The 24,686-nt window shown below is 40.3% G+C and overlaps 1 protein-coding gene across 1 annotated transcript in view; it reads left to right on the top strand.

Moving 5' to 3' along the window:
- The window catches only part of LOC143437298 (uncharacterized), a 172,113-nt gene that overhangs the window by 52,106 nt on the left and 95,321 nt on the right, over window positions 1-24,686 (top strand). Inside the window, exons 5-6 of the mRNA XM_076922106.1 lie at window positions 1,247-1,464; window positions 16,564-16,569. Of these exons, the coding sequence (XP_076778221.1) occupies window positions 1,247-1,464; window positions 16,564-16,569 (224 nt within the window). The remainder of the gene's footprint in view (window positions 1-1,246; window positions 1,465-16,563; window positions 16,570-24,686) is intronic.

Genomic DNA, 24,686 nt, shown 5'->3' with positions numbered 1-24,686 from the left:
AATGTCAAACTTCTAGAAGTCATGAAAGGTAATTTTATTGTCTAAACTGATACAAATATGCCTGTGAGAAAATTTTAATATGATCTGGAAGCTCTAAAGGAAAGCAAGTGTATAAAATATCAGTCATTTTAATATAGCTATGATTATAATATTCTCACAAAACTATGTACCTCAAGGTCAGTTATGTGATTTGTATTTGCAAGGCATTTCTGTAAGAAAGTAGAGAAGGAAACAATGCCTTAAGCGATTCCTTTATTTGATTTGTGTCTCCATTAGAGCTATGTTGTGTAACTACCAATCTGAATAGTCTCATAATATTTAGGTATTGCACATGGAATAGTGATAAACATGTATCCATAACCTTATAATGAGCAGATACTCCATGATAAAGTTGGTGACACTCGTATTCTTATAGTGAAATATTTAAGTTTATTGTTTTGTCAGTTTATGAGAGTCAAGAATGTTGTCGTGGAGAAACATTAATCATGACTACAATGAACAAAAAGTCAATCCATGTGAATTCCATGTGGAAACCTTTCATTTGTTCTTTTTTAATGGGTGTATTAATTGTCAGAATGGATGAAACAATGTGAGCATAGGGATACTAAAAGGAAACAACCTCTGTCTATTTCAGAACAATGAGAAGATATGTAGTATTCTGTCTTTGGTAGACTTTCTGAATATGATAGGTGTTTGCAATTAATTGGTTTTCTGACTTTACTGGGAACATTTCCAAATTCACATTGCATAAAATCTTTATGGGTACTAGAATTTTGGCAATTCTTCTGTTCATCCTGTTTCACAGTGCTGTTGTGGTGTGATGCACACTACAGGAAAAGTTAAGAATGCAATAAGAGTTTTAAAGCTCTTAGTTGTTCCATTTTATTCTGACCTGTGAATGCATCATGTAGAAATCTCATATAGAAAAAGGATGTTATAAATGTGAGCCATGTAGTAAATACTCTTACCATCACTGGCATTTTCAAAGAGGTAAAGCAACCCACAGTGAGCAAGTACAACTGTGAACATAAAAGTGATAAAACCATAAGACCTGAGTGTTCTTTATTATGAGACCAACTGTAAAATTTATTCATATTGATAAAATGATTGATCAGGCTAGTGAATGTGGTAAAGCTTTCACATGTGCCCATTATTGTTGCAGGCATGAAAGAAGTCATATTGGAGAGAAACCATATGAATGTAATCAATGTGGTAAAGCCTTTGCAAGGCGCAGTCATCTCCAAAGACATAAAAGAACACATACTGGAGAGAAACCTTATGAATGTAATCAATGTGGTAAATCCTTTTCACGTCATAGCAATCTCCAATATCATAAAAGGACACATTCTGGAGAGAAACCTTATGAATGTAATCAATGTGGTAAAGCCTTTGCATATCAAAGTAGTCTCCAATATCATAAAAGAACACATACTGGAGAAAAACCTTATGAATGTAATCAATGTGGTAAAGCCTTTTCACGTCACAGTAGTCTCCAATATCATAAAAGAACACATACTGGAGAAAAACCCCATGAATGTAATCAATGTGGTAAAGCCTTTTCATTTCACAGTCATCTCCAAAGACATAAAAGTACACATCCTGGAGAGAAGCCTCATGAATGTAGTCAATGTGGTAAAGCCTTTTCACGTCACAGTAGTCTCCAATATCATAAAAGAACACATACAGGAGAGAAACCTTATGATTGTAATCAATGTGGTAAAGCCTTTTCATTTCACATAAATCTCCAAAGACATAAAAGATCACATACTGGAGAGAAACCTTATGAATGTAATCAATGTGGTAAAGTCTTTTCACAACACAGTAATTTCCAAAGACATAAAAGAACACATACTGGAGAGAAACCTTATGAATGTAATCAATGTGGTAAAGCCTTTGCAAGGCCCAGTCATCTCCAAAGACATAAAAGAACACATATTGGAGAGAAACCTTATGAATGTATTCAATGTGGTAAAGCCTTTTCACAACACAGTAATCTCCAAAGACATAAAAGAACACATACTGGATAGAAACCTTATGTGATCAATGTGATGAAGCCTTTGCAAGTTCCAGTTATCTCCCATATCATAAAAAACCCATACTAGATAGAAATCTTATGAATGTAATCAGTGTGGTAAAGGCTTTACACAACTGGGTCATCTCCTATATCATAAAAAACCCATACCAGAGTGAAACCTTAGATATGTAATCAATGTGGAAAAAATCATTTATAATTGAAAATTCTCCAAAGACATAAATGATCACATACTGGAGAGAAACTGTGTGAATGTAATTAATATGGTAAATGCCTTTTCAGAAAATTTTTGTCTCCAAAACCATAAAACAACCCATATTGCAAAGAAACCTATGAATGTGATCATTGTGGTGAAAATGTTAAAAATTTTCAAAAACTTCTAGCATGCTGAGCGGAACCAAGAGTACAGGTCAGCTCATTCGTGAACTCTGTGTTTCAGAAATTTGGCTGACCACAAGATGGCTGAGTACGAATAGGCTGTTGAGAATAGCCTATACAGAATATTCTCCCTGACTGTTACTTAGACCCTGTCAAAAACTGAATAATGGGCTGGGACTTTCCATAGGTGCTTTCCAATAAACCTCCTTGACTCCCCCTGGATTATGGTTTTTTCCTTGTGGTTTTACCTTTAAATTCCCTCTGCCTCCAAAGCTCAGGGTCAATCCTCACAGACCCTGCATTGGTTCCAGGTCTTGACATCAGCATGCTGGTCAAAATATACCTCTTGCTGATTACATCAACTTCTGTGTCTTCTGAGTTATTGGGTGACCATGAATTCCTGAGGCTTGGGTGGGGGGAGTTCCTCCCTTTTGTGAGGACTTTATAGTGGTAAAAGTCTTTCCATAAAGATTTTTTCCAAAACATAAAAGAACCCATATTGGACAGAACTATGAATGTAATCTTTGTTCTAAAGCCTTTGCATGTCCCACTAATCTCGAAAACATAAAAGATCCCACATTGAAAGAAACCTCATGAATGTGATCAACGTGGTGAAAGACTTTTCACAACGTTAGCATCTCCATTACTATAAAAGAACAGGTACAGGAGAGAAACCTTATGAATGCAATCAGTGTTGTAAAGCATTTGCAAGTCACAGTCATCTGCAGTGACAAGAGAGATCACATACCAGAGAGAAACCTGCTTGAATATTAACAATGTGGTAAAGCCTTTGCATGTCAGAGTTCTTTACACCCACTCAAAGAAATCCCACTGGAGAGAAGCCTCATTAATATAATCACTGTGGAAAAACTGACAATTCACTTTTATCTGCAACTACATAATAGAACACATTCAAGAGAATGACTCAGTGTCATCAAGGTGCTAAGCCCTTGCATGTCACAGACATCGCCCAATACATAAGAGAACACACACTGTAGAGAAACTGCATGAATGTCATTATGAGGTAAAGTTTTGGCATTACAATTTACTCTCCAAATACTTCAAGTAACACACTTTTTTAAGAGAAACTTTATGAATGTAACAAACGTGGAGAAACCTGTGCCTGTCACTGTAGTCTCCAAAGACATAAAAGACCACAAATTGGAAAGGAATCTTGTGAATGTACTCAAGTTGGAAAATCCTTTACATGCCACAGTATTCTCTGAATACAAAAAATCAACACATACTGGAGAGAAACCTTTTGAGAGTAATCAATGTGGTAAAGTATCTGCATGTCCTAATTGTATTTAAATGCATGAAAGAATATATAGTAGAAATGAACTGTGATGATTTGAATACTTGTTCCTAAGAAGTGACAATGTTAGTATGTTTGGCCTTGTGGGAATAGATATTACTGTTTTGAAGGAAGTGAACTCCTAGGGTATTGGTCTTTGGAGCTCCGGCCAGTAAAAAACAGACTCTACTACAATCTGGCTGGAAGACAGTCTCTTCCTGAATGCCTTCTCATGAATATGCAAAACCCACAGCTCCTTCTCCAGCATCATGGCTGCCTACATGCTGACATTCTTCCTGCTATGTTGGTCATGAACTAAATACTGGAAAGTGTAAGACAGACTGAATTAACAATTTTCCTTTGAAACAGTTGCCTTGGTCACAGTGTCTCTTCTTAGCAATGGAAATTCTAAGACAGAAGTTGGTACCCCAGGCTTAAGAATTCTTTTTGGTAGGCCTGACCATGCTTTTGATAGAAGCAATGTGGATTTTTAGACTTTGGATTTGTACATGCATTAAGTGAAACTTCATGGGCTGTCCTATTACCACACATATGTGCTAAGGGTGGTGTGAATTTTGATTATAATTTTTATACTGTTTTGCTGAAGAATGTTGCTGCCTTTTGCTCTCATCTGAAAGTAAAGAGGTTTATTTTGTTAATTGCATTGATGAAGTCTTAGGAAATCCAAGCATAGCTTTTGGCCTGTGTTTACTCTCATGGTGATTGTTTTGATCATGCTTAGTAATCTTAGAAAGGAAAAAATATGAAATATCTTCAAAGAGAAAATCTCACTAGGAAGTTGCATGAAGCTAAATCCTGTGATCAAAGACACACAATTGTATTAAAGTAATGGTGATATTATGGCAAGATTCCATCCACCTAAACTTATGGATGTGAAGTTGTATGGTTAGGAACTGTCTAATGTTAGGCATTATTATTAACTGGTTAATGTTTTTATGTCAACATAAGGAGATACAAGTATGTATCTTGTCAAATTGACAATGGACAGATTGTGATTATTATACTGGGTTTTCAATTTAAAATCTAAAAGGATATGGGATATACTTAGGTCCAGGCATGGTGGTACACACCTTAAATCCGAGGAGATGAACATCAAGCAGATCTTTGATCCAAGTCATACTGATACAAAACAAGTTTTAGGTAATAAAAAGCTTAAGTATTTGTAAAGTGTTACATATGTATTATTCAACATTCAGAAGACAAAGCCATGCAGATCTCTGAGTTCAAGGTTCATCTACAGAGCAAGTTCAAGGACAGCTGAGCTTAGGCAGTGAAGTTGTTGAAAAATAGAAAGCTGGTGATTATGTAATTGAAGGGGCCATGTTTGGGCCCCAGCAAGCAGAGGAACTCAGGAACTTTGTCCATGTAGCTCTGCTTTTAGAGGAAAAAACAGAAAAGACGACTGAGATATCTGAAGCTGGTTGGCTGTAGTTAGAAAATTAGTGGAGATGAAGAAGAAACCAGCATCACTGAGGTGAAGTGTTGGGGAGTGACTTTTAGCAGAAAGCAGCTATCAGCTTTGTAGCCATCTTGAGCCATATACCCTGACATGAGACTTTGATTACAATAGCCTACAACAACTGAGCACACTCTGATAATCTTGGTTTAGTTACCTTGGTTGTGTGAGATTAAAGGTGTGTGAGATTAAAGGTGTGTAACTTAAGAGTGTGACTTAGAAGTGTAGAGATCAGATTTAGAAACAAGACCTAAGGGCATAATTAAAGGTGTGACCAAAAGGAATGGCTTAGAAGTGAGACATATAAAGGTGAGAGGCAGACAGAAGAGGGGTGAGAGAATCAGACACTTGTAGGAGACTCTTTAGCTATTCTCTTTAGGGTGACTCTTTAGAGAGTACAGCTAGACTTGGACTTGGAGTGAAGAAGAGAGACTGAAGAATAAGTGAGATTGAAACACACTCTGTCTGGTCTCCATTCTTCCAGTCTGTCCTCACTCTCTCTCTCTCTCTTGTTGAACCCTGACCTGCAGAATGGACTAAAGCAGCAGCTTGTGCCGGTATAGACTGGCCGCCCCAGTGGGGCAGCTGGGGCCTCAACATTTTGCTCATGCCGAGACAGTGAAGTCTTCTGGTAAGTGTTTTCTGAGAGGAGAAAGAAGTTGTATTCCAGAAGTAATCAAGGTTGTCCCTTTTGGTGCAGCTTGACTGAGTCCCGTGTAAGACTCACCCAGGTGGCACTGGTTTTAAGGCATGAATGTTTCATGCAGTGCAGCTAAGGCTTGGAACCATGAAGGGAACATGAGAGGAACACAGTGAAGATGGTTTGTCACAGAAGAACCCAGCATATTGAAGATGTCAGTCCCATGGGATGAGCAGAAATAACAGCAGCAGCAGTTGAATGGAGTCAAGAAGAACCTAGTGTACTATAGAGAGAAGAGCTGAAGAGAGACTCAGCTTCTTTTGGGGAGCACAGAATATCATCTGTGGATCCCAGATACTGGAACAAGAAGCTGTAATTTTGAAGTTACTTTGGAGACCCCAAGAGTTTTAGGATCCAGAGCTATGGGATACCTTCTCAGGAAAACTACTTTCAGGAAAGAAAATCAGCCAAAGAGAAAGAATTGTGCTGCAGTGAGCAGGGCAGGAAAAAGTTGGAGATCTGATGAACACTTTGACATCAGATATGGAGATGCAAAGTTTGGAGATTGCCTTGCTGGCTTTTGGTCTTCTTTTGGCCCAATATTTCCTCACCATGGTGATTAGAAATGGGGACCTATATCCTGTGAATTTGGATGGATATATGTGGTATTTTTTGAAAGTATAGGAGATTATAGTTACATGATTGAAATGATCTCAGAAGAGACTTTGAACTTTGGACTTTTAACATTTATGAGACTTCTTTAGATGATGGGGACTTTTTAACTTGCATCTCACATATTATGTATTACCTTATTTTTAAATATGGTCCCCATACAATCATGTGTTTGCACAATCTCATGGGGGCCAGGCAGTGGAATGTGGTATTATAAATATGCTTGGCTCAGGGAGTGGGAGGAAGTTTATTATGAGATGTGGCCTTGGAGGAAGTGCATCACTGAAGGCTTTGAAGTTCCACCCAGTGCAGATTGGACCCTCCTATTAGCTCTCTGGCAGACAGTCTCTTCCTGGCTGCCTTTGGATCAAGAAGCGAAACTCTCAGCTTCTTTGCCAGCATCATGTTTTCTTGCATGCCTGCCTTGCTTCCTGCTATGATGAAAAAGGACTAAATCTCTGAAACTGTAAGCCAGTCCCAATAAAACTGTTGCTTTTATAGAAGTTGCCTTGTTCATGATTTCTCTTCATAATGGAAACACAAACACAGAAACCCTGTGAGTGTATTTAATATGGTCAAGCCTTTGCACAATTCTCTAGTCTTCATTATCATGAAAGAATATGTGCTAGAGTATAAGCCCACCCCCTGTGACTAAGGATATGACCCCTGAATCTTAAACACGCCCCCAGAGTCATAAACACTGTCACGCAGGACATGCCCCTGAGTCTTAAACATGCCCTCTGTGTCTCAGGACATGCCCCTGAGTCTTACGCACACTCCCTGTGTTTCAGGACACACCCCCTGAGTTTTAAGCATACCCACTGTGACTCAGGACACGGCCCCTCAGTCTTAAACATTCCCCCTGTGACTCAGGACACACCCACAGAGTCCTAATGGACAGGCTAATATAATGAAGCCTTTGCACACCTCTGTTGTCTTTATCATTATGAAACTATTCATACTGGACAGTGGTTTCATACTGTGCTAAAGCCATTATGTTATGGGGTTCACTGAGATCTAACACAGCTCAACCACAGGACAAGGCAAATGATAAGAATTTATTGTAATCAAATCATTGCTGATAAATCAGGACCACAAAATTACACACAGAAGCTTAGCTGCAATACTCCAGGCTCAGCCCCACCCTGAACCAGAAAGTTATATAGCTTCCAAAAGTCAAAATCACACAGTCCTGTGCCAAGTTACAGCTACATTTTTCTCCCAGTCACATTTTTTTCTGTTGTTACTTTATGTCAAATGATACAGAATGTAGGTTGTATGGTCAGCACTATCACAGCCATTTGCTCTTTTGTGGTTAGGAACATGCATTATATTTTGAGGAATAAAACATGAATAACAGAAATTATGGTTAGGAGCAGTTGCTATATTTTAGGAAACAAAACATGAGTGATGAAAGCTGGTCAGATATTGTTAAGTACACAGATCCCCTATGACCTGGGACTTGAACTTAGTTTCAGTTCATGATTAAGTCTACGTTGGTAACAAAAAGGCAGTCCTTAGGGCAAGTTTCTTTTCCTTCTTCCCAAGTTTTAGATATCACAGTCATCTTCCAATACATAGTAGAACACATACTGAAGACATATCTTACAAATGTAATCAATGAGATAAAACCTCTTCACAACACAGTCATCTATGAACATAGAAGAACACATCCTGGAGAGAAATGCTATGAATAAGCAATGTGTTAAAGCCTTTGCATGTGGCAGTCATCCTAGAAACCATGAGATAAAGTCATAATGTGAGAAACCCCATAAACGTAGTCAATACATTAAAATTGTGTACTTTCTGATATCTTTATGTAAGAGTAAACTCTTCAGCATGAAATCAATCTATTAAAGAATTTGTATATTGCAATAGTCTTTGAGCACCTTCAATAATATCAAAAGTAATCTGTGACTACAAAGAATATGTATGATCTTACCCAACACACATTGAGTTACTCAAGGTTATTCATTATGTAGAAAACAAATTGACAAGTGTCAACCATCAGTTCAAACTTTCCAATGTCTCTCTATTTTGTTTACACGTGCAAACTCATTCATACATACAAAGACCACTGGTTTTTTTCTTTTTCTTTTTTAGTTAATCGTGTATCCAACAACTTTGCTGAAAGTGTTTACCAGCTCTGGCAATTGCCTTTGGGAAGTTTTAGTTCACTTGTGCTTACTATCCTATCATCTGCAGATAAAGATAATTTTAATTCTTCCTTAAATTTACAATTTAATGTTAACTTATTTAACATATAATTGTAAATTGCAATATAAGACTTGGAATATAGGACTAGTTAATATTAAACTGTAAATTGCCATACAGGGGTAGTTAATATTAAATTGTAAATTGCAATATAGGACTTGGAATGTAGGACTAGTTAAGATTAAGCTGTAAATTGCCATGCAGGGCTGGTTAGTATTAAATTGTAAATTGCAATATAGGACTAGATAACATTACATTGTAAATTGCAGTAAAGGACTAGTTAACATTAAATTGTAATTTCAATATAGGTCTAGTTAACATTAAAAGTTTAGATAGTATTTTGAATAGATATGGAGAGAATGGATCACCTTCTCTTCTTTGTGAATTAGTGGAATTAAATAGAATTTCTCTCCATAATTTAATGTCGGCTATAGGTTTGCAGTAAAGTGACATTATTATGTTTAGGTATGTCCCTTGTACCCTTAATCACTTCAAGAACTCTATCATATAGTGGGGTTAAATACTGTCAGAGAATTTTTCATCATCTAAGAGATGACAACTTTTTTCTCACACTTTAATCACATTATGTTGAAACATCCCTGCACCTCTTGAACACAGCCTACCTCATTGATCATGGTGAATGGTCTTTTGACGTGGTTTCTATTTTACTTTTTTTTTGTTTTGTTTTATTAATATTTTTACATATTTGGTTTTAAGGAAAAATTGGTCTATAATTCTCATTTGCTACTGAGTCTTTATATTGACTGGATATTTGAGTAACCATGGGTTCACAAAACAAATTGGCCAAGGTTTCTTCTTTTTCTATATTGTTGAACTCCTCTTTGAAAGTCTGGTACGATTCTACCCTAAAATTCATGGCCCTGGGCTCTTTTTGGTGGCAGACTTGTAATGGTTTCTCTTTTTCTAGATGTTTAGGAAGTTTGAGTCATTTCCCTTAGTTTGATTTAACTTTGGTAAGAGGAACCTATTGAGGAAATTTTCCATTATTCTTAGAAGTTCCAGTCAGAAGGAGTTGAAGCTTTTTAAAACTATGCCATTACCATTCTTTAGATTTCTTCATTGTCTGTTATTTTGTCCCCATTTTCATTTTAGATTTCATTAATTTGGATATTCTCCATCTTTTAATAAGGGTTTGACTATCTTGTCTAATAAAAGTCACAAAGGACTATTTCTATGTTTCATTAATTCTTTGCATTCTTCTCTTTCTATTTTGTTGATTTCAGCCTCCAACTTGATAATTTCCTGATGTCTAATCCTTTTTTTTCATTGCTCACTTGTTTCTGTTCTAGAATTTAAAGTGTGCTGTTGAATTGCCAGTATGAGAGGTCTCCAGATTTTTCATGTAGGGATTTTTTGCTATGAACCTTCATCTTAGAACCAGTTTCATGTTTTGTGTATTCTGCAAAATTGTAAATGTTTCATATTCATTTGTATTGAATTCTAGACAGTCTCTAATGTCTTCCTCTATGTTTGTCTTAAGCTATTTCTCATTCATAGTGAGGTGTTCAGCTTCCATGAGTTTTTAAGCTTTGTATTCTTTCTGGTTTTGTTGATATCCATGGTGGTCTGATTGGATTCATGGGGTTATTTCAATTTTCTTGTATGTATTGAGGTTGGCAGTGTGTCTGGATATGTGTTCAGTTTGCAAGTAAGTTTCATAAGGTGCTGAGCAGAAGGCATATTCTCCTATATTTCAGTAGAATGTTCTGTAAGTATCAGCTGGACTCATGTTCATGTTGTCAGTTAGCTGGAATATTTCTCTTTTTTTTGGGGGGGGTGTCTGGATAATTTGTTCATTGGTGAGAATGGGGTATATAAATCTTGGAATATAAGTGCATAAGTGTTATGTGATTTTAGGTTTAAAACACTTTTTTTATGAAGGTTGGCAACCATGAGTTTAAGAAATAGATGTTAAAACTTGAAATGGCAATTTGGTAATTATTTTTTCCTTTAAGAAATTTGTAGTGTCTTTCTCCAATTCTTTTGTTTAATTCTGTTTAATATCTATTTTGCTACATTTTAAAATGACCACACCAGCTTCCTCCTTTGGTCCATTTGCTTGGAGTATCTTTTTACATTCCTTTACTTGAATTAATGCCTATTCTCGATGTTGAGCTACATTTTTTGTCTGCAATTGAAGGATAGATTTTTATTAGCATCTATTTGGTTAGCCTTTGTCTTTTTATTGGTGAACTGTGGTCATTGATGCTGAGAGAGTCAATGAACAGTGATTGTTAACTCCTTGTATTTTGTTGTTGTTGCTGCTGCTGGTGGTGATGCTGGTGTTGGGTATTTGTGTGCTTTCCTTTCTTTTGCAGATAATACAAGATTATTTACTACCTGTGTGTTCATGTGTATTGTTACCTTCCTTGGGTTGGATTCTTTGTATATAATATTGTGTAAGTTTGTATGTATAGATAGATATGTTTATATTTGACTTTAGCATGGAGTATCTGATTTTTTCCATTCATAGCAATTAAGGTTTTTTTTTTTTCCATTTTTTTTCCAGACAGGGTTTCTCTGTGTAGCCCTGGTTGTCCTGGAACTCACTCTGTAGACTACACTGGCCTCAAACTCAGAAATCCACCTGCCTCTGCCTCCCAAATGCTGGGATTGAAGGCATATGCCACCTCTGCCAAGCCAGCTTTTTCTATATATAATAATCTGGGTATCTGCAGCATATATGTCCAATACCTTCTGATGTTTCCAGACTCCAGTGAGAGGTCATCTGCAGTTTTAGTAGATCCTTATTGATATGTTACTTGGCTTTTGACCTTTGCAGCTTTTAGTAATCTTCCCTTGTACTGGATGTTCTGATTATTATACAGGAGACTTCACTTTAGGGTCCATTCTGTTTGGTGTTTTGATGATTCTTTCAATGTGATAGGCACCTCCCTCCTTATGTTAGGAAATTTTTCTTCTAAGATTTTGTCATTAATATTTTCTGAGAATTTGATCTACTATACTTCCTCTAATCCTAGTTTCATTATGTTTTATCCTTTCACAATGTCCTAGATTTTCTAGATATTTTATGTCAGAAAGGTTTAGATTTAACTTTTTCTTTGTGTGATATTTCTATCCCTTCTATTGTATCTTCAGTGCTTGAGATTTGTCTTCCATCTCTGTATTCTGTTTGTGAATTTTGCCTTCGTAGTTTTTTTTTTTTTTTTTTTTTTTTTAATTCCTAAAGTTTTGTTTCCATCATTCCCACAGTTTGTAATTTTGTTATTTTTTCTATTTCCACTTTTAGGTATTCAACAGTTTTGTTTCCTTCTACTATTGGTTTGTTTTTCTTGGCTTTATTTATAAGATTGGTTGGTTTTCTCCACTTTTTTTGTTTATGTTTTCCTGGCTGTCTTTGAGGTATTTATTGATTTCCTCCAATTCTTTGTGTTTTCCTGTATTTCTTTAAGTGATTTAGTCATTTCCACTTTAACAGTCTCTATTATCTTCACATAGATGGTTTCAAAGCCTTTTTCTAATACATCAGCTATGTTAAAATATTTTAGACCTTCTTTGCCAATATAAATGGGCTCACACTCATCAACCAGAGGGTGATAAATGTTTGTCCTTATTACATAATCACGTACAAACATCATGGAATGGAATGTGGCTATCACTTCTGTCTGGAAGTTAAAAGGTCCATTTTATGTCAATGTACTTGATATACAATAGTTTGTGTCCACATAATGAAATTTATGGTGGGACCCACCATAGGATCCATGACAGATTCCGTGAAGTATTCAGCTTACATTTAACCCCATGTTTGATTAATGCCATGGTTGTTTTTTCTCCTTATATTGGACAGGGAGGCAAATGAAGCACTTTTTAAATAAGTTACTTTGTTGAAATGATGGTTTTAATAACATCACTTTCAATCACTAACCCTCGAGTCTCCATTTAAAAAAAAAAAAACAACCTGATGGTTACACGATAATAATTTTCCAATTTTCCAGCATGTATTTATTCATGTCAGGTGAATGAAGACAAACTAGATTGATAGGTATATAATTTGGGAACTTTAGCATAATCCAAGGAATATTGAATTTCCAACTTTGGAAATATGTCCAATGCACTTTCAGTGTTAAGTCAGGTCAGAGTTTTTAGACACAGTCCATTGGCTGTAGCTGTGTGTGTCATGTTACTGATCACAGAAGCTAACACTGCAAGTAGCGGCCAGGTCAAAGAGTACTGTAATAATGCCATTTTCTTCACCAGGAAACTGCCTACACTTTTTCAATGTCAATGTAAGTATACATTTGTTTTCAATTATGTTTCTTTTTTGCTTTTTTAATTAAATTTTTAAAAATTATTAACATTTCAAAGTTGCTTCCTTTTCTAGTTCCTCTTTCTTGAGGTCTTCTCATCTTCTTCCCTCCTTCCCTTCTGCCTCTGAAAAGTCTCTCTCCCACCCACCCACCCACCAGCACCTCACCTCCACCAGCTTCCCTTTCCCTGGGGCAACAAGTTTCAACAGAGTTAAATGCTTCCTCTCCCATTTTGGCCAGACAAGGCAGTCCACTGCTGCACACATGCCTGGGGCCATGAACCATCCCCTATATGCTTCTTGGTTTTAACTTAGACTCTGGAAGCCCTGAAGTGTCCAGGATAGTTGACACTGTTGTTCTTCCTATGGGGTTGCCATCCTCTTCACCTCCTTAAGTTTTTCCTCTGACTCTTCCATATGAAACATTCCACAATAGATAGATAGATAGATGATAGATAGATAGATAGATAGATAGATAAAGAATATCAACAAGATAGATAAACTTTTAGTCAAACTAATGAAAGGACACAGAGACAATGTCCTAATTACCAAAATCAGAAATGAAAAGGGAGACATACAATTATATATATATATATATATATATATATATATATATATATATATATATATTCCTCAGTACCTCATGGTATCTTCTTTAAAATTGAACATGTAATCTGTCACAAATTGCCAGGCAGTGGTGGCCCACTCCTTTAATCCCAGCACTTGGGAGGCAGAGGCAGGTGGATTTCTGAGTTCCACGCCAGCCTGGTCTACAGAGTGAGTTCCAGGACAGCCAGAGAAACCTACTCTTGAAAAAAACAACAAAAAAAAATCTGTCACAAATGAAGCCTCATCAGATACAATAAGACTGAAATATTTTCATGCATCCTATCAAATCACTACAAAATAATCTGGACTTCAATAATAGCAAAAACATCAGAAAGCCACATACTGAACAACTTTCTATACAATGATAACTTGCTCAGGAAAAAAATAAAGAAATAAAAGACGTTCTAGAATTCAATGAGAATGAAGACACAGTATACTCAAACTTATGGGACACAGTAAAAGCAGTGGTAAGACAAAAATTCATAGCACTAAGTGCCCCCCTCATAAACATACAAGAGAGATCCTACACAAGCAACTTAACAGCACACTAGAAAGCTTTAGAATAAACAGAAGCAAACATACCTAAGAGACATAGACACCAGGAAATAATCAAACTCAAGGCAGATGTGGGTCCCTTGTTCTGGAGGGTGTCCCACGATGATCTCCAGCCCAGCTCAGGACAGGGTGTGAGCACTGAGGGGAGATCGCCTGCCTCCATTGCTGCCTCTGCTCTACTTTCCACTGTTGCCACCCAGTCACTCCCAGGCCTGCACTTGTCTCCATGCTGAGCTGGCCCAGGGTGGGTGGATAAGGAGCCAGCTAGCTGGCATGGAGGCAGCTTGGTGTCCCAGGCAGATTCTGGGAGAGCAGATCTCTCCCCTATTGTTATAGCTCTTGCTACAGAAACTCTCGGGCACCAGAACGATTCTCACACACTTTACTTCCCCTGAATAGAGCCCTTATATACAGTTTCAGGGTGGGTTAGGGTCAGTCAGCAGGTAACATCTATTGGCTTGTTCTGAGAGCTTGGAGATATCCCATCTACATGTGGGAGAGCCTGGGGCACTGTTCCTCATGACTGATGGCCATAGACCTCTCTGTGGGCTCTGGAGGGCTGAAGCTAATTGAAAAGAATGACTTTGCCCACCACAAAAAACCCACCCCAGGATGGCCCTGCCCCTTGTCACATCACTAGCCATGACAGCAGGACTGAGGCCCCACCCAGCAGGGAGGCCCCACCCTGGTGACTGAGGCCCTGCCTCCTTGTGACATCACAATCCCGCCACCAGGATATAGGCCAAGGGTGTGCTGTTTAAGCGGGGCCTGCAGGAGACCTAGAGCCTGGGGGTGGGGGCATGTCCTCACAACTTTTGACCTCTTGGCCTTCAGGGTCATCTGCAATGTGGGCAGTGAGCGGGACAGGAAGTGACTCCGGGTGACAGAAAGTAACCTCAGGGAGGAAAGGAAGTGACCTCAGGGGTTCAAAGCGTATGGTCTACCAGACACCCAGCTGCTTCACACTGCCCACCTCCCCACAGGCAAAAATGAACCAATCAGAAACAAAGAGGACAGTGCAGAGACCCAACAAAACCAAGAGCTGGTACTTTGACAAAATCGACAATATAGAAAAGCCCTTAGCCAGACTAACCAGAAGGCACAGACACAGTATTCAAATTAACAAAATCAGAAATGAAAAGGGAGATATAACAACAGAAACTGAGGAAATTTTTAAAAAAATCATTAGTTCTTTGTATAAACTGGAAAATCTAGATGAAATGTGTAGCCTGAGAAAAGGATAATTATCTAGACATATACCATGAATTCAAATTAAATCAAGATCAGGTAAATTATCTAAACTGTAGTATAACCCCTTAGGAAATCAAAGCAGGCATTACAAACCTCAGGTCCAAGAGAAGGCAAGGACTAGGTAGTATTAGTGCAGAATTCTATCAGACCTTCAAAGAAGAGCTAAGACCAATACACCTTGGACTATTCCACAAAATAGAAACAGAAGGAATGCTACCAAATTCATTCTACATATATTTGTTTTAAAAGTCAATTATTGATTTCAAATGCAACACTGCTATACTCTCTTGTCGGTTCCCCCTCAATCCCAAGATGTTTGGAGCCGTGTGAGAGTGTCAGCATTCACCATGACAAGATGGCGTGGGCATCCTGTCCTCCCACTAGTAAACAACTGACTGCGCAGGTGCAAAAGGCAAAAAGCGCGTCAAAGTCACTGTGCATCCAGGGGTGTATTATGGGTAATGAGTGAACAGCCAATCAGAAGTGAACACGTCAGTCTAGGGTGTATTTAAGCAGTGCCTTTTCAGGGCTTTCTGTCTTTCTGCTTCTGCTTATAGAAGAAGTAAAGCCTCGTTGTAATAACCACCCGAACACTGCCTCACGTGTCTTTTTCATGGGCGAAGGGGACACGGAGGGGCTCGGAACATCAAGTCATTAAGAGTTTCTTTCCAGGCTGGAGATATGGCTCAGTGGTTAAGAGCATTGACTGCTCTTCCAGATGTCCTGAGTTCAATTCCCAGCACCCACATGGTGGCTCACAACCATCTGTAATGGGATCCAATGCCTTCTTCTGTTGTGTCAGAAGACAGCAAAAATGTACTCATATACATAAAATAAATAAATCTTTTTAAAAAGAATTTTCCATTTTGTTAAACTCCTGCTTATTATTTATTTCTGTTCATTGGAATGTTGCCTGTAGCTGAGGCTTGCCTTTGTATGTAATTGAAAATTGCTTTGAGCACCCAATCCTTTCTCTGCTGCTCAGTGCTGCAAAGAATGTTGTTTGGAGCCTTTGGCAGGTGTTTATTGTGAATCATCGATTTTGAATATTGGAACAAGGCTCTACCGTCAACTTTATCCAACTATCTTCCCTTTGAAAGAAATATCTTGGCCTGCTATTCCATCTTAATAGAAATTGAAAATGTCGTGCCAGGTAATTGTTAGTGATCCCCCAAAAGACACACACAGAAGCCGATCTGATGCAACTCCCAGCAAGGCCTTTATTCTATTTGAGCTAGCTTGCCCCATCCCAATGCAACAGCATCAGCCAAGAATGTTTTGGTGATGGTAGTGAACCAAATGTCTATGGGGAAAGGATTTATTATAAGCAGCAAGTGGGGAGTTGTAGGAGGAGCTAAGGTGGGAGGAGTAACGAGAGGAAGAGCAGGAGCTAGGGGAGAGAGACACAAGAGAGGGGGAACATAGAAGCAGAAGTGTGTATGTCTCTAGCAGCCAAAGGTAGTTGGTATATCTAGATTGGGTATTGGGTTACACCTCTGATTGTATTGGCATGTTGTTATTGAGCATTACCAAACATATAAAGGTTTTGGATAACCTAAGTATTAAAGTCTTATTTGACTGAGCCCACATGGATGGCAGGATGGTCTGGGTTCAGCCAAGCATTGTGGAGACAGCATGGGAGATTGACAGAGCCATCTCCCATGGTGGCATCTCATGGGTGACAGGACTGGTGTCTCTGCCGGAGCAGACTGCTCAAGCTGAGAAGTGGGGGGTACAGCCACAGACATTCCTGATCACAGGCCTAGGCTAGTCAAGAACTTGGCATGGGATTAAGAAAATTCTGATTGAATGCTGCCATTTTAAATGTCTCTTGCAATTTGGAGGATGTGTGCAAACATCTAATTGAAAAGCGGCTGTGGCCTTTAACATAATTGGCTGGTGCTAGGAGTCACTCATAAACTTAACTTCACCCCCCTCTGCATTAGTGGTGGTTAGGCATGGACTTGTAACCAAGGTGAAGGTTTGTTCAGGAAATAACCTGGAGACCTTGGTATTGTTGAGGGTGTAACTTGAAAACTCTAGTCTTGTTTGGGATTTACCTAGAGAGTGAAGGTAGGCTTGGGTTTTGCTGGAAAGGGAACAACTTGGAAACTAATGCTAGGTACCTGACTTGCCTAGAAGCCTAGTTTCTATTCCTGCATAATGCCCCTGGTATTATACATGCACCTAGGACTTCCTGTTACAGGTCCTATCATCAAGTGACTAAAGAAGATATAACTAGGCCCTGCTTTACTAAGGGTTCTGCCTGTAATGCAGGCCCCATCAAGAAGTGAACAACTGCAGCATGAAAACATGTTTCTTGGACAATACTGAAAGACACCAGTAAAGGGAAATCACCACAGTTCAGAGCTTCATGCAGTAGTCACGCTCATGCATTTGTTTGAAAATGTGTGATTATTCACTGAATCATCAGCTATAAACAGTGGGACGGCTTAACTGTCAGAGACTTGCAAACAGAACGATGTGAATATTGTTGAGAAAGACATAAAAGGAAGAAGTATGTGGATAGATCTCTCAAAATGTTCAAAAGATGTAACAATACTGATGTCCCATGTAAATGCTGATCAAAAGGTAAATTTAGCTGAGTGTACACTCAGTAACCAAGTAGTTAGGGTGATCTATTCTGTGGGAAGTCAGCTGGGTACATTTTTATGAGTCTGTGCTTTTAAAAGGGGCAACTCAATCATTTTAGGCATAATTATGACCTGGTACAATACATAATGGTTTTCCTTTTGGCTGGAATAATAACATTTAGCCATTATTATGACACGATTTCTTTAAGTTGGAAATTATCCATGTCATAAGAAGTTATGATTGTGTGTGAAGTTGGCATGGGGTAGAGTTGAGATTGCTGTCTTGATTGTTAAATCTATTACATCTGGAATTAACTAAAACCCCAAAAGTGACTTTAATCTGAATCTTGATAGTGGAAGATACAGCTTTAATCCAGATGTTTGAGCTGAAAAGCCACAGCTCTAATCTCATCCATGTCTTATACTGCAAGTCTACACAATGGCATGGAAGGAGAAGGTTGTGGGAGGAGCTGAGGTGGGAAAGTTAGGAAAGGAAGAGGAGGAGTAAAGGGAGGAGGAGGAGGAGAAGGACTAGGAGGAACTAAGGGTGAGATGGAGGATGAGAGAGTGGAACACAGAGGCTGATGTTCGCTTATCTGTAGCAGTCACAGGTAGTTGGGATATCTAGGGTGGGTACTGAGTTACATTCTGACTGTAAGGGTATCTTGTTATTGATAATTACTAAATATTTGTACTGAATCCAAGTTGTTAGTGGGATGATCTGGGCAATGCCCAGCCTTGCAGTGACAGAGTGGAAGATTGGCAGAGCCATCTCCTATGCTGCCGTCCCGTGGGTGGCAGGGCTGGTGTTTCTGGCTGCTGGTTTCTAGCTGGCCATGCAACATGGCAGCTAAGCTGGACACAGACTCTGCAGCTTAGCCAGTTGGCTTAACCAGTGGCTGCTTTTTAAAAATAATTACAACAGAAGGTGTTTGCTCTTTAGCTGCTTGCTCTCACCTTGATAGCAAGTCCGTTCCTTCACTGACATTAGGGCCACCTTACTTGGAGTTCCAGCTTGTTCTAAACTTAAGCTGAAACATCAATCCTTGTGGACTGAGCAACTATTGGATCCTTGCACTTGGCCTTTATAGCTAGTTATTGTTGAATTAGCCAGACCATCACAGCCCTAAGTCATTCTAAACAATAGCCTTTGAATAAAGAGATATTTATTCGATTAGTTTGGTATTCTATAGAACTCTGACTAATATACTAGACAAGTACTGAATACTTTTATAGCAGTTTGGGCCTCACAACCATCTCAGCTCAGATACAAATTCAAAATGGCCACCTTCCCTTAACCTTTTGTTCAGGTGATGCTTTGATGCTGGGCTGTTACAGATATTGGAAAAGAAAGTCAATAGCAAAAGTGGAAAAATGTCACACAAATAATACAATTATATGAGGACCTCAGATAGAGAGATTCAAGATTAAGTGAGGAATGGGAAACCAGATATCTTAGCTTCTGTAGGCCGAGACCTGGCACCCCTACTCACATGAAGATCAGGTGACAGAAGATTCTTTTAATCCTTGATTTTACAGCACCAGTCTGGAGACCCATAAGGTTTCTTGTCCCACACACTGACTCGGTGATTCACTGCCAGTCTCAGAAATCAGATTCTTTCTAGGAATCTTCACAAGAATGAAGCACTGGAGGAAACACTTCCTCAGTGTGCTGTGAGATCTCCAGCAGTTAAAGAGCAGCACTAACTAACCCTCTCCATTCTTAGCCTTGCAGAGCCTCACTCTCCACCAGATACATGTAAACCCTGAGGTAGGCTCTATTCTCTCCAGCTAGTAGTAAAGTTCCTTCCAACATTGTTTTCTGCATGTTCACCATTCTCTTACCCACCTTTGTGGGGCGATGGGCTGTGAGAAGCAGCTGGGTGCTTGGTCGAGCATAAGCCTGGAACTCCGGACCCTTACTGGACCGTCGGCATTCAGCTCTGCTCCCGGGCCCTGGTTCTTTTCATTTAGCTTCAGCTCTCCACAGCCCCACCATCAGAGAGGTCTATGGTTATCTGAGGAAAAAGCCTCATGCCCTAGAGAGATTTACATACTAATGAGATGCCTGAAGGCCGGAGGGTGGAGCCAGTTAAGCATTCTTCCTCGGCTCCTCCCCCCTTCTCCCTCCCTATTTAACTCAGGTCTGCCCTGGGTTTTATGGGATTGCATATCCAGATCCAACCACCATCTGCCATGACATTAAAGCCTGTAAACACCCAAGGACTTTCTCCTGTCATTGGGGCCTCGACATGAGGAAGAAGGACATGGCCTTTAATGATGCCCTGTAGCTGCAGCCACTATGCCTAACTTCCTGCCTGGAGGAGCCCTCAGCATTCCCAGCCACAACTACCTACACCCTTTCACAACCAAGAGGGTCTTTTCAAATGTATATGTCATCTGATGGGCCTAATATGCATTGCTATCCTAGATGCGAGGTGACAAATTTGTTGCAAACTGATGATCAGTGATCCTGTGGCTGGATCCTGAACTCACAGGAGCCTTCCATGGATGTGTGGCAGTATAAGACAATTAGCATGCCTACCTCATGTAACTGTCACTACAGGTTTGCAGAGTTTTCTCTTTGATTGGGAGTGATCCAGAACACTTGGTTGGAAGGACAAAAGTCAAGTGTAGTGTGGGCAGGAAAGATGTGTTCTCCATTAAGAAAATTTGTTACAGTCTCAGAGGATGCACATGACAGCTACAAACCTCTTTAACTCAAATTCTGGAGAATCTGATGCCTGCTTCTGGCCTCTGTGGGAATTGAATGCATGTGGTGCAAAGACATTCAGCAAGCTGAACAACCACATATTATTAATTTTTCTTTTAAAATAAATGTTATTTTAATTGTTATGTTCTGTAAAAGTGTTAATTGTTATCCACCTTGCCTGTGTAGTTTTTATCATGGGCACTTCTCCTACATGAACTCTGTTCTCTTGAACTCTTATTTAATTTAAAAACATATTGATAAGCCCGGCGGTGGTGGCACACACCTTTAATCCCAGCACTTGGGAGGCAGAGGCAGGCAGATTTCTGAGTTCGAGGCCAGCCTGGTCTACAGAGTTAGTTCCAGGACAGCCAGGGCTACACAGAGAAACCCTGTCTCGAAAAACCAAAATATATATATTGATAGGTATGATAATTTGTAGAGTTTTTGTTTAATGTGAGCAAAGACCTGGTCTGATTCACAAGTATTGTATAATTAGATTTACTGCCCATGCTTATAACCCCAGCACCCAGGAGCTGGAACAGAAAGAAAAACATTTAAGCACATCTTCAGGCAGGACACAATGAGTTTGAAATCATCCTGGATCACAGTTCATCAGTAATTGCATGGAGTGAGAACAGCACATAGGGCTTTCCGGGCATCAAATGGTAACTCTTGTCAGAAGGCTTCTCTGTAGTCCTCCTCCTCCTCTTCCTCTCTCTCCTCTCTCTCCTCCTCTTCCTCCTCTTCCTTTTCCTCCTCTACTCCTCTTCTTCTTCTTCTTCTTCTTCTTCTTCTCCTTCTTCTTCTTCTTCTTCTTCTTCTTCTTCTTCTTCTTCTTCTTCTTCTTCTTCTTCTTCTTCTTCTTCTTCCTAGGCTCACATTGAATGTGAATCCTATGCTTACAGGACGTCACTGTAGAATCAACGTTCAATTAACCCCGACCCAAAGGGCCACATGTCTGGTGCTAAGATGCCCTGGCCAGCGGGGATTCGGCAAGACCCTAGGGAAAGGGGCGAAAGAATGAAGAGACAAGAGACACAAGGAAGAAGCACCAGTCTGAATGTCTGATATAGTGCTCAAATTTTATTGTTCAGGCTACCTTTATAAAGGCAAGCAGGCAGGAAAGTCATCTGACAGTCAGAGTACAGGGTCATCCCATTATTGCAGAATTCTCTAAGACCACGAGAATTCCTAGCCCAAATTACTTATCTAAATATTTTCTCACAAGCAAGAAGGCAATAAAAACATTTCTCAGCTCAAGTTGCTTATCTGATTAATATTTTGTCCCTGGCAGAAGGGCAATAAATAAAGTATTCCTTAACTCAGGCTGTTTACTTACCTGACACTTGCTCTCAGGCAGAAGGGGGTTTTGGCTCCCAGCATGGGAATGGGATGTAATGGAAGGCTCATGCCTCCTGCTGAGATATTTTTCCCCAGGAGGGACCATGCCTCATGCTGAGACAGCTCTTACCCCTGAGGAACCTGCCACAAGAGTGTATAGTATAGAATATAGTTTATTCAGGATATGGGGAGGAGAGTTGAGAAGGTAGTAGAGGAAGAGAAATGCAGAGAGAGCCAGAGAATAGAGAAGTAGATGCCAGGCATGAGCATGTGCAGAGAGAGGGGGGAAGGGAAGAGCCCAAGAGGGCAAGAGAAAGAGAGAACAAAAGGTCAAGAGATCAAAAGAGAGGAAGGGGTTAGCAGCCACATTTACAGGGGATCAGGCTGTTGCCAGGTAACTGTGGGGAGGAGCATACCTGGCTCTTGCCAGGTAACTGGGGTGAAGTTTGGACAGAATGCTAAGAAATAGCGGGAAATGCTTCCACTTGTGGGCAAATTAATACCTCCACTGCACACTGAGTACTGGGCTATGGAAGCTGTTCGCCTTGATTACAGGAAGAAGGCAAGTGTTGTGAGGAAAGCTCAGGTAAGGTCTGGAGTCAGGTCCTGGTAGGTGCAGGATCATTGTTCTTGAGACAGAACAGCAGGCAGCAGAACAGCCAGAGCTGGAATGGTGGGTTCTCCCCCAGGGCTGGGTGGTGTGAAATTCCTCTTTGAAGACAGAATCAAATGCTAGTTGGGTGTAAATCCCTCCTGAGCATTTGAAAATATCTGACCCTGGTCTGGAAGCTCACTTTAAACTTTAAACTTGACTCACTGGCCAATCAATGCTTCCAAGCAGACCTGCCAATCAGACAAGGAGGCAAGTACTTCCTGGTATCATTCTGCAAGTTCGAGGAGTTGGTTGTGCAGGCTTGTGTGGTCATCTGTGCCCTGCTCTGAGCTCTGCTGTCGGGTGCTATGTGGAGACCTCAGGGAAGCTCTGAAATCATGGTGAGCACAGGATCACTGCCAACAATGGGTAGGGGCAGGTGGCTAAGCAGAGGGAGCTGGGGTGCTGGGTCCTCTCTGGGGCTGCATGGGAAGCATCAGCCAGATGTGACCACCTGTGAGGTCCCTGGTGATGCTCCTCACATGTTAGATCAGGAGGTGACCTCTGAGTAACATCATTGTCATGGCTGATTCTGAATCTGCCCAAAACATTTGGACCAGTTGCTTTCTTGTAGAAACACAGGTGGTTTTTCTGACTCTGCAGCACATGTGTCCAAATCCTTTTGTCTTTTATAGTATACATTAAGAAGACAGGCCTATCCGGCAGTGGTAGTGCACGCCTTTAAACCTGGCACTTAGAAGGGAGATGCAGTGGGAAGACAGTGATGGAATAATGATCAAAAATCATGCTAATCAATAATCAATACTAATCAAGTACCAACAATCAATACTAGTCAATAACCAAAAGTGATCAATAAACATGATAATTAATAATCAATAACCAGCAGTCAATGCTGATCAATAATCAATAAGCAATACTAATCAATAGCCATAATGATCAATAATTGATGGCACATGATTTTAATCCCAGCACTTGGGAGGCAGAGGCAGGCAAATTTCTGAGTTCGAGGCCAGCTTGGTGTACAGAGTGAGGACAGCCTGGGCTATGCAGATATGGCGGCCGGCTGGAGACTACGTTTCCCGTAAGGACTCATGCCAAGATGGCGACTGGCCTTCAAACTACATATCCCATGATGCCGGGATGAAAAGTAAGATGGCGGCCGGCCAGAGACTACATTTCCCATGAAGGCTTGGGCCTGGCACATTCGCGTGGTGTTTGGAGATCCCCACAGGTGCTGATTGACTTGACTGGAGAGCCAAGAAACTGTGCCTGGAGACCTCTGCTGCCGCTGCTGCCACCACCGCTGCAATTGGGAGGCGCACCACTGTCCCGGTGGCGTCGGAGGGCTCCTTCTGACATCACAGACCACGCGACGCAATCTGATCGCCCACCGGGCCGCTGCAGACCGGGGAGATGACTGGAGCCTGCAGGTACCCTGGCTGGCTGGTGGTAGCAGGCGGGTGGAAGTGGAGGCCCCGGGTTGCCCATGAATCTGAGACAGGGGCATGACTGGAGCTGCCTTCAATTACTGGCTGGCGGACCTATGGACACACCCCCAGGCTTGTATAAAGGAGAACTGTATCCTGTTGGGTGTTATTATTGAAAGACCCCCAGGAGGGGAGACCCTCACTCTAGTCTCGGGATATCACAACCACTCAATAACTCACAAGACACAAGAGGCTTTATTTCAGGAATCAGCCAGGCTGAGGTCGAGACTCATAATGAGGAGTGTCAACTCCGAGGCCAGGGGGAGAATGGTATTTAAAGGAAAAAAACACAAACCAGAGGGGTGAGGGGGAAACCAAGGAAGGGTATCATAAAAATAGTGGAAAGTTCCAGCCCATCATTCAGTTGGTCATGTGGGAAACATTGTGTATATGTTTTTCTCAGGAATTGAATCTTGCTCAACCATCTACTTTGTGGTCAGCCAGTTCCCAGATCGACCCAGCTGACCTGTATTTTTAGTTCTGCTTTCTTTGTGGTCAGCCAGATCCTGGAACCTGGAGCTAGTGAAC

Source organism: Arvicanthis niloticus, chromosome Y, assembly GCF_011762505.2.
Source record: "Arvicanthis niloticus isolate mArvNil1 chromosome Y, mArvNil1.pat.X, whole genome shotgun sequence".
Lineage (NCBI taxonomy): Eukaryota > Metazoa > Chordata > Mammalia > Rodentia > Muridae > Arvicanthis > Arvicanthis niloticus.
The sequence above is the reverse complement of the archived record's forward strand: the minus strand, read 5'-3'. Positions and strand labels throughout refer to the sequence as shown.